The 15,507-nt window shown below is 39.3% G+C and overlaps 1 protein-coding gene across 1 annotated transcript; it reads right to left on the bottom strand.

The window, feature by feature from the left end:
- Positions 1-19: 19 nt before the first annotated feature.
- LOC106606293 (uncharacterized) lies at positions 20-14,745 on the bottom strand. The gene is made up of 3 exons (XM_014202447.3): positions 14,477-14,745; positions 2,503-2,683; positions 20-2,171 (listed from the first exon to the last, which is right to left on the bottom strand). The coding sequence occupies exons 1-3, from the start codon at positions 14,483-14,485 to the stop codon at positions 1,021-1,023; spliced, it is 1,341 nt and encodes a 446-aa protein (XP_014057922.3). The 5' UTR covers positions 14,486-14,745; the 3' UTR covers positions 20-1,020.
- Between the last annotated feature and the right edge of the window lie 762 nt (positions 14,746-15,507).

Below are 15,507 nucleotides of genomic sequence, written 5' to 3'. Positions count from 1 at the left end.
CTCAGTAAAATCTTTGAAATTGTTGCGTTTTATATTTTTATTCAGAGCAGATGATCAGGACAGTCTAGAGTACTATTTGCCTGAAGAGGTGAAGTCTTGCAATGAGCTATATGACTGTACTTCTGATTCTAATTCTCAAGAGGAAAGTTAAAACCCTCAGCCACAAGGTCACTGAGACTGACCAACAGTTGTAAGGGGATCGTCTGAAAGGAACTGACATGCAGGAATGGAACTTAAGGATTTTGGTCACTGGCCTGCAGACCGCAATTTCTACTAGCCTGGGTAACATATGGGACCTAAATCTGTGGCATTCGTTGTTTGTAAAGGCAACATTTCACTGCTGTGTCGGGCTAGCCCAATCTGAAAAGTACTAGCGTTGGGATAGCTTAATTTCCATCCCTGCTGACGTGTCTAACTGACTTCACAGGTCATTTGACTAATCATGTACAACAGAAGCACTCTGGAACAAAACCGTTTTTGTAGTTTGTATTGGAAAAACATTGAGTCCACAAGTCCTTTGTGAGCTAGTTAGCCAACTAGTTAATGTTAGCTCACTGTTTGTGTAATCACACTTTTCCAAGTGGTGACATGTTAGCTAGCCCACCAGGGCAGGGATATTTAGCTAATGTTTAGCTAGCTAGCTATGTTAGTTAACATTAGCTCAACATTTGTGTAGTCAGACTTTTTACGTGGTGACATGCTAACTAACTACTCTTGCCCTAGTGCTGGGCTAAAGTTAGCAAGTCTGACTACACGAACGGCGAGTTAACGTTATATAGCTGGTTAGCTCACAAAGGACTTGTCAATAATGAAATGTCAGTCACTATGCTGTCCTATGCTGGGTTTCTTTTTACCTGTAAGGAAGGTAAAGTGCGTTGCACACAACTAACGTTACAGTCAGTGGCTTTCTAGCTAACGTACATTTTTAAAAGCCCCTAGCTAACCAACCACTGATCTTTGACACACCCAAAATAGCTTGTTCGCAGCTATCAACAGGGCTTACCTGTACTGCATATCTATCTAATGTTTCTCTGCAGTGTGTGTTCGGTGGTGTCTAATCAGGTTGGAAGCTACAGCAAAGCTTTTCCCACACTGATCACAGCTATAAGGCTTCTCCCCAGTGTGTGTTCGCTGGTGTGTATTCAGGGTGGAAGCTACAGCAAAGCTTTTCCCACACTGATCACAGCTATAAGGCTTCTCTCCAGTGTGTTTTCGATAGTGTCTAATCAGGGTGGAAGCTACAGCAAAGCTCTTTCCACACTGATAACAGCAATAAGGCTTCTCTCCAGTGTGTGTTCTCAGGTGTATAGTTCGTTTATCTGATAGAGCAAAGCTCTTCCCACACTGATCACAGCTATAAGGTTTCTCTCCAGTGTGTGTTAGCTGGTGTCTATTCAGGGTGGAAGCTCGAGCAAAGCTCATCCCACACTGATCACAGCTATAAGGCTTCACTCCAGTGTGTGTTAGCTTGTGTGTTGTCAGGTTGCCTGACTGATTGAAGCTTTTCCCACACTGACCACAGCTATAAGGCTTCACTCCAGTGTGTATACGCTGGTGTATAGTTAGGGCTTTTGATAGAGCAAAGCTCTTCCCACACTGATCACAGCTATAAGGCTTCTCTCCTGTGTGCGTTCGCTGGTGTCTATTCAGCTCTCTTGACTGAGCAAATCTCTTCCCACACCGATCACAGCTATAAGGTTTCTCTCCAGTATGTGTTCGCTGGTGTGAATTTAAGGTCCCAGATTGACTGAAGCTCTTTCCACACTGATCACAGCTATAAGGCTTCTCTCCTGTGTGTGTTCGCAGGTGTATGTTTAGGGCTCCCAAATAAGAAAATCTTTTCCCACAATCAAGGCAGGGGTAAGGCCTCTCCCCTTTATGAATTCTCAGATGAGATTTGAAGGTGTTAGAAGCAGCGAAACACTTTCCACACTGTGAGTAGCAGTACGGTTTCTCTGCCGTGTGAATAATGAAGCCACTCTGGCTTGTGAAACTCTTCCCACAGTCAGAGCAGCAGTGGTGAGGTTTCTTTCCTATACGTCTCTGCTGGTGTTTCTTGGGGTGTTCTGATCTGGAGAGACTCTTCTCTGTCTTGTCAGCAACATGATGTGGTTGAAGCTCCCCAAATGATAAGCCCCTCCCACTGAGAGAACGACGGTTAGGGGTGTCCCCTGTAAAACAAAAAAATGTTATTTAGCAGACGCTCTTATCCAGAGTGACTTACAGGAGCAATTCGGGTTATGTACCTTGCTCAAGGGCAGACAGATTTTCCACCTAGTCAGCTCAGAGATCCAAACCAGCAAGCTTTCAATTTGTAGCCCAATGCTCTAAACCAAGACTACCTGCCTCTCTTATCATCAATACACTCATGGGCCAGTTTATTAGGTATACCACCCTCCTTTCACGAAATTCAATCGACAATTAACTAGCAACTGAGCGTTTTACTGTTTATAAATCAATTAAGCAGATTGTAGTCTAATCCACACACCCCATTGTTCTTACTTGATGAAATCAAATCTCCCTCCTCCTCGTGTCCTTTTCTCACAGTTCCACTCTGCCCTGGTGTTTTCCTGCAGTCGACCAGCCTCACAGACACCCTCTTCAGACCCAGCAGTAAGGCGCTACCAGGAGAGTTGTGACCAGGGGACTCCGGCAGGTTGGAGGGGGACGGGATAGCTCTGTCCTGGTGACCACAGGAAGTATTGTACATAGAATATCATTAGACCAATAATTTGATTACTTTAGTCTAAATCTCTGATTGATTGGGTGCATCCTAATAATAACGACTTTCTCCTGAAGTGTGTAATTGTTCACTACTTTCCATAAATGTCTAGTATATTTTTTTTAATCACTTTGGCAAATTTTTCAAATGGAAGTGATATTTTTAACAATGTCTTATGTTAAGAACCTTTGATTGATTGATCATTCATTGGCGTTGAACAAATTAGCCACTCAATTTAGTTCATACATGTTAGGAGAGCTTAAGAGTTTCTGGAAAGAGGAGCTCCACTATCTCAAGATACAGGCCGAATGTCCCCTTCCAAAATGTGAAAGATTGTAACACCTGCTAAATCACTATGCACACGCTCCAGCAGGTATATTTCACTGGTCATCTCCAAAGCCAACACCTCCTTTGGCTGCCTTTCCTTCCAGTTCTCTGCTGCCAATGACTGGAACAAATTGCAAAAATCACTGAAGTTGGAGACTTACATCTCCTTCACTAACTTTAAGCATCAGCTGTCAGAGCAGCTTACTGATTGCTGCAGCTATACACAGCCCATCTGTAAATAGCCCATCCAACCAACTACCTACCTCATCCCCATATTTGTTTTTATTTTTCTGCTCTTTTGCACACCCGTATTTCTACTTGCACATATCACTCCAGTGTAAATTACTAAATTGTAATTACTTCGCCACTATTGGCCTATTTATTGCCTTACCTCCTTACTTCATTTGCACATAATGTGTATAGATTTTTCTATTGTGTTATTGACTGTATGTTTGTTTCTCCCATGTGTAACTCTGTGTTGTTTTTGTCGCACTGCTTTGCTTTATCTTGGCCAGGTTGCAGTTGTAAATGAGAACTTGTTCTCAACTGGCCTACCTGGTTAAATAAAGGTGAAATAAATGTTTTATTTAGTTATTTATTAAATGGTTTGTTCAAATAACCAGTGACGAAAAACCTAAACACAAAAACTACTGCTGCACGTTATCCAACTTTTGCAGCATGTTGAGAAAGTCAGTCTTACAGTTTCAGTATCCTACTGCAGTACATAAATAGAAGAAACCATCAGATATGGGGTATTGTGGCATGTAGTAGAAACCTACAGTAAAAAGGTATTGTGTAGCCTGGTGCAATTTCTGCCCCATGCAACATTGCTCAGATCAACTTGTCTATGTGACTTGTTACTGTAACAGCATCCTCATCTAAAATCATCAGCTTACAGCGTATCAACAACATTCAGATAATGAATGGATTAAACTGTAATTTATCACCCAAGTATTTCAGCAGTGCATTGTACACTACATCATTTCAAATGTTTTTTAGATTTTTTTAACTGAAAGTAAACTAGACACTATATAATTTTGGTTTCGTAGCTCAGATTTGAGCCGTTTGAATAAATTATTGTTAAATGTCGTAACAAATGACAGGAAAATATTTTCAAAAGTAATCAATTGAAAATGGCCAAAGAGTTTTGAAACAGATTTTTGTGCTTAGAGTTGTGAAAATGTACCACATTCTTGTGAAAATTGCACCAAAGACAATTGGTGGAGTCATGGGCTAGGGGGAGTATCCACCATGTTTTATACCAGTCATTTCCCTTCAAATCAGTGAAGGAAAGTGAACAAGTGCACACTTAGGGAGGACAGAAAGATAATTAGGGATTCATTAAGATGATCTTGGCAGAAGCAGAGCTAGCGTGAGGGCCACATAGGACTGTTCCTGCAGATACAAAGAAACCATTATTTAACACTATAAAATACTAAGAAACCATCAGATATGGGGTATTGTGGCATGTAGTAGAAACCTACAGTAAAAAGGTATTGTGTAGCCTGGTGCAATTTCTGCCCCATGCAACATATGCTCAAGATCCACTTGTCTATGTGACTTTACTGTAACAGCATCCTCATCTAAAATCAACAACATTCAGATAATGAGTGGAATAAACTGTAATTTAACACCCAAGTATTTCAGCAGTACATTGTACACTACACCATCATTTCAGTTGGTAGCACAGTGACCCACTTTGCCCTACTGTATAGAAGTACACTGGCAGAAGGACAGTGGTATTTACAGCCATATCCATCCATTATTTGGTTTTACCTACCAACATAAATTAAATGAATGTCAATTTATACAGTTGTCAAACTGTACTTAAACTTGACACTATACAATTTGTTTAGTTAAGTTTTGAGCAATTTGATTAAATTATAGTTAAAGGTATTGTTTACAAATTACTGGAAAATATTTTTTTATGTAATTAATTGTAAATGGCCTTTTGAAACGTGTTTAGAACTGTGAAAATGTACCACATACATCACAAATGCAACAAAGTGATAAAAAAATAGCAAAAAACTAACAGCATTGGATTGGTGGAAGCATGGGCTAGTGGGAGTTCACACCATATGTTTTATACAAATAATTTCGTTTCAAAATAAGTGAAGTGAACAAGTGACAACGTTGGAAGGAAAGATAATTAGGAATTCCTTAACATGGTATCTAGCCTACCAAAAAACATGATGTAACACAAACATGATGTAACACTTACAAATATTAATTAAATGCCTATGCAGAAATTGCTCCACCATTTCCTGGTTGCTAAAATTGCTAAGAAGTGTACTGTAGAGATTTGTTGTACCACCTACACCGCTGTGAAATATATTTTCCATAACCCTAAATATTGTATTTTCAGATGTTTGTAGCTGGTGCACAAAACCGAAAGTAAGACTGAAAAACAAAATAAAAATGGGAAGCATAGAAATAACACACACAGAACAGATTTACTGATTCTTAGACTTGCTTTCAATGAGAATGACAGATCTACAATTGACATTGCTATGTGAATTCTCCCAAAAACAAACACATTGCAGCTTTAACACTAAAACATAGCAACATTGATATACAGTGCCTTTAGAAAGTATTCACACCCCTGGACTTTTTCCACATTTTGTTGCGTTACAGCCTGAATTTAAAATTGATACAATTGAGATTTTGTCACTGGCCTACACACAATAACTCCACTTTGACATTATGGGGTATGTTTTTCCATTTAATTAATTTGTATTTATTTTTTACAAATGAATTAAAAATGAAACTGTCTGGAGTCAATAAGGATTCAACCCCTTTGTTATGACAAGCCTACATAAATTCAGGAGTAAAAATGTGATTAAGTAACAATATGTTGCATGGACATACTTTCTGTGCAAAAATAGTGTTTAACATGATTTTTGAATGACTACCTCATCTCTGTACTCCACACATACCGATAATTGTAAGGTCCCTCCGTCGAACAGTGAAATTCAAACACAAAAAGCAGGTAGGTTTTATGCCTCGAAAAGAAGGCCACCAATTGGTAGATGGGTAAAAAAAAAAAAAAAAGATACTGAATATCAGCCAGCCGAATATCCCTTTGATCATGGTGAAGTTATTAATTACACCTTGCATGGTGTATCAATACACCCAGTCACTACAAATATACAGGCGTCCTTACTAACTCAGTTGCCAGAGAGAAAGGAAACTGCTCAGGGATTTTACCATTAGGCCAATGGTGACTAAAACAGTTACATAGTTTAATGGCTCTGATAGCAGAAAACTGAGGATGGATGAACATTGTAGTTACTCCACAATACAAACTCAATTGACACAGTGAAAAAAGGAAGCCTGTACAGAATAAAAATATTCTAAAACATGTATCATGTTTGCAACAAGGCACTAAAGTAATACTGCAAAAAATGTGGCAATGCAATTCACTTTTTGTCCTGAAAACAAAGTGATGTGCTTGGGGCATTTCCAATACAACACATTACCGAGTACCATTCTCCATATTTTCAACCATAGTGGTGGCTGCATCATGTTATGTGTCGTTACGGACTGGGGAGTTTTTCAAGATAAAAAAGAAACGGAATGGAGCTAAGCACCGGCAAATTTCTAGTGGAAAACCTGGTTCAGTCTGCTTTCCACCAGACACTGGGAGATGAATTCACCTTTCAGCAGGACTATAACCTAAACCACAAGGCCAAATCCACACTGGAGTTTCTTAGCAAGAAGACAGTGAATATTCCTGTTACAGTTTTGAGCAGTAATCGCTGCCACAGGTGATTTATAATATGTATTGACTCAGGGGTGTGAATAATTATGTAAATGAGATTTCTGTATTTCATTTTCTATAAATGTTTAAACATTTCTAAAAACATGTTTTCACTTTGTCATTATGGAGCATTGTGTATGTATGGGTGAGAAAAAAATGCTCCATTTAGGCTGTGACAAAATGTGGAATAAGAAAAGGAGTATGAATACTTTCTGAAGGCACTGTATAATACATTTTAATTAAATGCTGGAATTGGTCTGAGCGGTTGTTGCTTATTTTATAACGCAAAGTACCCTACAGCTGTCTGTCACTATACATACTTGAGGGGACCCCTGGGACTGGTAGCTGCACTGCTGGTTGGCTGCTGGTGGGGGAAGGACCAGGGTCTTCAAAATGATTTATTTATTGAGTTTAATAGTTTAAATTAAGTTAACACACTGCCGGGACTTGAGGTAGGCCTATACTAGAATAATCCAAGAATGACACAGTTAGGCCTATACTAGAATAATCCAACAATGACACAGTTAGGCCTACACTAGAATAATCCAAGAATGACACAGTTAGGCCTATACTAGAATAATCCAACAATGACACAGTTAGGCCTACACTAGAATAATCCAAGAATGACGCGCACGGTGTCTACATTTTAAACACTCTAACATATCTTTAGGCAGGAATTAAGAAACATTATGGAATGAAAAACGTTCAAATTACAGAATAGCATATTCTGAGTTTAAAGGTATGACGCAGGCTAGATGCACAAAGTAAACAACATAGTGGGTCGATTTCTGTTATAACCAAAAGCCTTGACGTGCAAGGCTAAACTTCTCCACTGTTTTGGTCCAGTGGCTACCATGCTGGAACAGTGTGAAGCATACCAGTGCACATGCCGGTGCAGATACTGTGTGTGACAGTGTGAGAGCAAAGTCTTGCATCTTGCTCATTGCAATATCTGCAGTGCTGCTTGTGGCATCATTTAGCCGAGTCTGCCTTTAAATGTAGCATATTTTACAGTAGCTATGCAATTCAGTTTGGGATGGGCATTTTACATTTTTTTGACAGTTTGACTGACTCATCTTTTTCAATACTTCAATGAGATAGATAGATAGATAGATAGATAGATAGATAGATAGATAGATAGATAGATAGATAGATAGATAGATAGATAGATAGATAGATAGATAGATAGATGATAGATATAGAACACAAGGCCCACACTGGGAAAAAATATATGTGCATTTATCTATACGCCTACAGCGTGCAACAATGCCTAATTTATCAACCCTTAAAGGTGGTCTAATTTCCCCATACACACACACATACATACATTAGTCTGTCAAAAAAACAAGTGCCATTTGAGAATCATTCATTGAAACCATGACTAGCCGTTACCTGCTCTGCTCTGCGGGGTCACAGTTGCGCTTTGAAGAGGCAAAATATGTGATGCGAGGTTGCTACTGCTGCTTCTCACGCTCCAAACATTGTTATTTGCGCTTGATGAGCATATGATTAATCATGTAGCTAGTTGTAATTTCCGCTCGGCATCAGACAAATGTCTGCAGTAATTGCACTTCACAACACCGATGAGAATTCACGAACTGGCATTCATTCGATCAGCAGAAAGCGCTCTGATGTGTAGCTACTTTTCCCCGGTACTTTTCCCAGTGTAGTTTCATTTCTCCGATAAAACAGATTAGGAAATGTAGCTTTTTAGGATAAAACAGAAATATGATAGCCATGCATCGTTTTTTAGGGCTTGCTTTTCTGGTGTGGCTGCTAACCAAATAGCGTTGCACTTATGTTGTCATCTGATGAAAATTAAGTTACTTTATGATGAATGCGCTGCAGTAATGCATTTTCTGTAAAGCAAAACTATAGTTGCACGCCCCTGGTCACGCAAAACAAACGCCGATTTCCTATACAAAACGCAGGTGAAAAGATTTTTAAAACAGCTTTTTTGATGGTCTGCATTTTGAAAATGGGGATTTATATACTCTGTTCGAGACCGCTCAGACCAGGTAGAATACATCTGTGCGCACTCAAGCAATAGCTACGAGAAAGAAACCAGACGTGCTCCAGACGAAAGACAACGAAGACAAACAAAACTGGTACATGTAATTAAATAAACCAGAACATTATCACTGTGAGTTCTCCAAACACTATGAGAATAAGAACGGTACGCAGTATTAATACAGAAATGACCATAACAAAACAGTCTAGGTTACTGGGGAAACGGCAATGATTAATGGTAGCCTACATTAACTACTGGTGGTACTTTTGATATATAGCGGGAAACTCAAACAACTCACACCATGAAAACTATGAATGAGCACGAATCGGCGGGAGTGCGCATGTGTTGGCTAAAAACGTGATCTCTGGTTAAAGATTGATTTTTGACTTCCATTCAGTACTCGATTACTCATGCACATCCCTATAATTGAGTTAATTTCTTGAGTACCTGGCCTGAGACGCCTCCCACAGAATTCATTGTCTCACTGACTGAATACATTTTTCAGGACAGGTCTTCCAGGACATATCTTTAAACATGTCAAAGGATGTGCAAAGGGAGCTTGTTACAGCCCTTCCTAAACTGGTTTGTACTTAGGTAAAAATGGGAAAATTACTTCATTTTGGATCCTTCTAAAAACCAGTTCTTTGACCTGATTATATGGTGGGGACACTATATTGATGATGTTAGCCTGTTCTGGTCCGGCTCAGAAGATGAACTTATTTCCTTCCACCAATACCGTAACAGCATTAACCCTTACATACAACTAACTATGGAGTACAGCAAGGATAACCTTAATTTTTTGTGATCTTGACATCAGTACAAATGACAAAGTTTGTTTGTACATCAATCTTTAGGAAGCCTACAGATGGGAATACCATTTTGAGGGCAGACAGCTTCCCCCTAAAAGGCTAAAAGAGAACATTCCATATGGCCAATCCCAAAGAGTCCACTAATTCTGCGATCAGGAAACGGACTACAGTGTCAAATCATCCGATTTGGAGAATCACTTCTTGAACTGGGGTTACAGCAGGTATACCTGCATCGTTCAGGACCTAAGGGCCGGATGACTTTAGAGAACTTGTTGCGAAGGGGAGAGCCTTGTGATGCACCAGAGATAGTGTACTTTGTTACACAATAGAGCACTGGAGCAGAGAACATTAAAATAACTGGGGAAAGTGAAACGCTAACGAAAAGTCTTCCCAGAGCCACCAGTCATAAGCTTTAAGAGATGTCCTACCCTAAATTACAAATTTGTCCACAGCTATCTTCCTGGTGACTAAGACTAAGCTAGACCACTAAAGACTAAGCTAGACCACAAACCCAGGGGCTCTTTTAAAAATGCAAACATTGCAGAAATATTGCACAGAAGTAGTATTTTGTTGACACAGCTTCTAAAACAGAGTATCAAGTGAAGCATTTCATTAACTGTAAAACCACTCACATCATCTACAGATTGAAATGTCCACAGTGCAAGGTATTCTACATTGAACGGACAAAGAAATGCCTTTACCGCTTAGTGGAATACAAGTACACCATACGGGTAGGCAACGAAGACAACCCCATGCCAAGGTACACAAGTCCTTACACCATGACAACCTTACAAGCTATTGGTATTTTATTAGGATCCCCATTAACTGTTGCCGAAGCTACTCTTTTTTTTAAATCACGTTCTGGCCTTAATTAGAAAAGGGGACCGTCTTAAACAGCAAAACAAAAGGGAACGTTTTGGGATTTACAAACTACAGGCCACTAAGTACCCTGGTTTAAATGAAGATATGGATTTCTCACATTTCCTGTAGGATCAGGAGAGGTCCCTTTGCTGTCATCTAGTGGACATATTTCTCTATTGCCCTTATCTAGGTTAAGACTTTTGTGGTCCATGTTTGCTGTGATCTAGTGTACTATAAAATAGATGTCTCTCCTATTCTTACCACATTGCCCAGTCATGTTCAAGGTTAGAACTACTTTTCTAGGGGTTCTGATGCTTCTAGACTTGATTTGCATTTTGATAACATCCATTTCACTTTTTTTATGTGTATACTATTGCATACTAGGTGTTGTCCAATGAATTATGTAACCACTACCTCTTCAAATCAGGGTGGATTTGAAAAAGCTGTTCAAAAGAGGACATTGTATTATCATATATCTTTGTACTCCCTTAAGAAGGACATGCAGCCGAAACACATGAGGTTTTAATCCTTGTTTTCATTGAACATGCCATACAAATAAATGCATTTTAATGAAATATATGAAGAGTGCTTTCTTTTTGATGACGTAATATCCATACAATTAACTTTGGTTATGGGAGATGGAGGAGACAAACAAAAACATGTACTTAAAGTACTTTGCTTACTCTTTCAAAATATTGTTTGGTGAGTCATGGGTACTTCGTCATTTGTAACAAAATATTTTTTGTAGCATTTCTATGTTGACGATTTAAAAAATAATTTGGTGCATTTTCCCCCACCCCGTTTGCGTACAATTTTTATATTACACTTGATCTTTCTTGAATAAATTAAATTTAAAAAAAGTTTTTCTCTAAATTACTCTGTGCGTCTATGGTACAGTTTATTGCCATCTGTACTGTTAGTCCCTCTATTTCCTTTGTTAATATGAACTCCTTTGACCTAAATTGCTTTTGTTTTAGAGTACTGAATTGCAAGGCACATTTAAAAAGTGTCCCATACAATAAGGGGATGTGCTGTATGTCGCAAAAAAAAATCTGTTATAAATTCTTCTGTCCTGGTTAAAAACAAGTTGTCATCCTAAGGGCTTTGATTACATTTCCAATATTTTCTCTCCCACGTGGAAATTGTAAGAGTAATGTATATGGCAATTATACAATGGTCCGACCACATTCTGCCCCTATCAACACTAACTTTTGGTGCCAGCGAGAATGACATAAGAAAGTAGTCAAGACTCCAGCCACCCTTGTCATAGACTGTTCTCTCTGCTACGGCACAGCAAGAGGTACCGAAGCGCCAAGTCTAGGTCCAAGAGGCTTCTAAACAGCGTCTACCCCAAAGCCATGACTCCTGAACAGTTAATCAAATGGCTACCCAGACTATTTGCATTGTTCCCCCACTGCTACTCTGTGTTATCTATGCATAATCACTTTACCCCTACCTACATCGACATATTGCCTCGACTGACTTGTGCCTCCGCACATTGACTCTGTACCGGTACCCCCTGTATATACAGTTGAAGTCGGAAGTTTACATACACTTAGGTTGGAGTCATTAAAACTAGTTTTTCAACCACTCCACAAATGTCTTGTTAACAAACTATAGTTTTGGCAAGTCGGTTAGGACATCTACTTTGTGCATGACACAAGTCATTTTTCCAACAATTGTTTACAGACAGATTATTTTACTTATAACTCACTGTATCACAATTCCAGTAAGTCAAAAAATTACTGTGCATTGAAACAGCTTGGAAAATTCCAGAAAATTATGTCATGGCTTTAGAAGCTTCTGATAGGCTAATTGACATCATTTGAGTCAATTGGAGGTGTACCTGTGGATGTATTTCAAGGCCTACCTTCAAACTCAGTGCCTCTTTGCTCGACATCATGGGAAAATCAAAAGAAATCAGCCAAGACCTCAGAAAAAGAAATTGTAGACCTCCACAAGTCTGGTTCATCCTTGGGAGCAATTTCCAAATGCCTGAAGGTACCACGTTCATCTGTACAAACAATAGTACGCAAGTATAAACACCATGGGACCACTCAGCCGTCAATACTGTTCAGGAAGGAGATGTGTTCTGTCTCCTATAGATGAATGCACTTCGGTGCAAATCAATCCCAGAACAACAGCAAAGGACCTCGTGACGATGCCGGAGGAAACTGGTACAAAAGTATCTATAGCCACAGTAAAACGAGTCCTATATCGACAGAACCTGAAAGGCCGCTCGGCAAGGAAGAAGCCACTGCTCCAAAACCGCCATGTAAAAGCCAGACTACGGATTGCAACTGTACATGGGGACAAAGAGATCGTACTTTTTGAAGAAATGTCCTCTGGTCTGATGAGACAAACAGAACTGTTTGGCCATAATGACCATCCTCGTTTGGAGGAAAAAGTGGGAGGCTTGCAAGCCGAAGAACACCATCCCAACCGTGAAGCACAGGGTTGACAGCATCATGTTGTGGGGGTGCTTTGCTGAAGGAGGGACTGGTGCACTTCACAAAATAGATGGTATCATGAGGAAGGGAAAATTGTGGCTATATTGAAGCAACATCAAGACGTCAGCACAGATGTGGATTACAACGTCAAGAAGACCGGAGAAGGGGCATACTGGAATCTATTCTGGATGTTTGGAACTGGTGAGTTTTTCCTGACGCTAGCAAGCATGCATTTGCAAACTGCAATGCAAAACTTGCTGTTTACATGTGCATTTGTTTTCTCAGCTACAGTTTGAGTTGTGTCCTGTCTTGACAGTGAAATATGGCTAGCTCTTACCGTAGCGTCGACCATAGAGTAGCTAGCTAGTGTTGTAAAAGCCTAATGGCATTGTAAGGTAGCAACGTGACAATTTGCCCAAAGTTTGGTGTTGGTTTTTTTGAACCGATGTAGGTAGTTCGCTATGTTTTGTGGAAATATTTAGGCCTGACGTTTGGACGTGAACTACGTTAGCTACCTTATGTGTTAGTAAGCTGTTGTCTGGCTATAGTTAGCTAATGGCTGAAGTTGTGTAACAGACCTTACAAATATAGCTAGCTACCTTTCTTAGCCTGTTCATTAGCTAGCTAGCATTCAGTTGACTGGTATTAGCAAGATAGCTACAGAGGCTAGCTGCTGGACTTTGGACAACCAAGCTAACATTTGCTAATAGCAGCTGTATTGTTGCAGAGTAACAGTTGCTGACCCGTTTAGATAGAACTCTGCGATTCGGCTGAAAATGTCAGAAATGCTACAAAAAGGAGCTCATTGTTGGTTCCTAATGGATGGAAATATGCACGTGAGAGCGATAAATTATCAAATGTAATAACATCTGTTGCACTTACAAATTTACTCCGATATTTAAATCAAATGGTCTCTTTATGGTAGCTATATGCTCGTTTTCATTTGACTTATAGAATTTGAGCTAGGTGGGCGTAGAAAACGCTGAAAACTCAATTGCTAAAGACCCTTTTAGAAGTTCGGAATATGTTTCTCCGTAACGGCTGGACAGCTCATGAGAAGTGGGGAGGGAGTGTCGTCAAATTGATTTGCGAGATTCCATCGATAATGGCTTAGATATGATGGTAGGGAAATGTTAATTTGACATTGCGCTTCAACCAATGCATACTCAGCACGACTGCAACACATAATGAAATAGAACAATAAAATATTAAAATATTGCAAAGGTGAGATGTAGCATGCATCATTGGTGTAGCCTCTCAATGGCCAATACATAGCATCAGCAATCTGGGGTTAATATACATCACTGGTGTAGCCTATACTTAATTATTTCTCCCTGCTTCTGACTTGACCTGCTGGTTGCGCATTGCTTATATCAATCTGTGTGCGATTGGCTAGTAGGCTACTTTGCTGAAATTACCACCATGGTTTATTTTGTCTAGCTGTTCAAATGGAACGCATAGATGTAGAAGATCAAAGAAACCTAGACATTGTATACACCACAGTAAGGACACTGTTTATAAGTCAACCAAACTTACCCGATCCATCTTGGAAGCGATTCTTTATTCAAATAAAAAATAAAGTAAATGTGTACGCTAGAGTTACTTTCTTTGTCACGGCGTTCAGATAAAGAAAAGCTAGAACAGCGCAATCAAACGTCCTTTTAAATATCAAAACTGGATTTAAGTTGTGACAAACAAATGTCTCATGGAGACACATTTTACATCAGAATTTGTACATTTTTTTATTTTGGTTTGAAAACTCGATAGAGGATGGTAACAAAGAACTTCCTGTTGATGCTTTTCGGCTTCTTCTGTGGTGTTTAAGAGGTGCCGCCACCTACTGTACATTGTCATCAACATTTAAAGTGGGTGAAGCGGTTTAGGGAGTGTTAATTTATTGCTAGAAAATAACTGTATTCCCTGAAATGTATAATGTTAACTTAATGGAAAAAATGTAGGCTATTTTTGGCATAATCAATATCATCTATTTCACTGTAAATGATCAATGTATCCCTTTTGTGTCATCCTCAATGATTGTAAATGCAATTTGTCCAAATGTCCACGTGTGGTTGTATTGTTTTAAAAATTGGCAAATACAATAGAAATCTAGGTTATTTATAAACTCTGTTAAAAAAAGAAACGTCCCTTTTTCAGGTCCCTGTCTTTCAAAGATGATTCACAAAAATCAAAATAATTTACCACATCTTAATTGTGAAGGGTTTAAACACTGTTTCCCATGCTTGTTCGATTTAACCATAAACAATTAATGAACATGCACCTGTGGAACGGTCATTTAAAACACTAACAGCTTACAGACGGTAGGCAATTAAGGTCACAGTTATAAAAACTTAGGACACTAAAAGAGACCTTTCTGACTCTGAAAAACACCAAAAGAAAGATGCCCAGGGTCCCTACTCATCTGCGTGAACGTGCCTTCGGCATGCTGCAAGGAGGCATGAAGGCTGCAGATGTGGCCAGGGCAATAAATTGCATTGTCTGTACTGTGAGACGCCTAAGACAGCACTACAGGGAGACATGACGGACAGCTGATCGTCCACAGTGGCAGA

This window comes from Salmo salar, chromosome 06, assembly GCF_965601325.2.
Source record: "Salmo salar chromosome 06, fSalSal1, whole genome shotgun sequence".
In the NCBI taxonomy this organism is placed as follows: Eukaryota; Metazoa; Chordata; class Actinopteri; order Salmoniformes; family Salmonidae; genus Salmo; species Salmo salar.
This window is presented reverse-complemented; position numbering and strand designations above follow the sequence as displayed.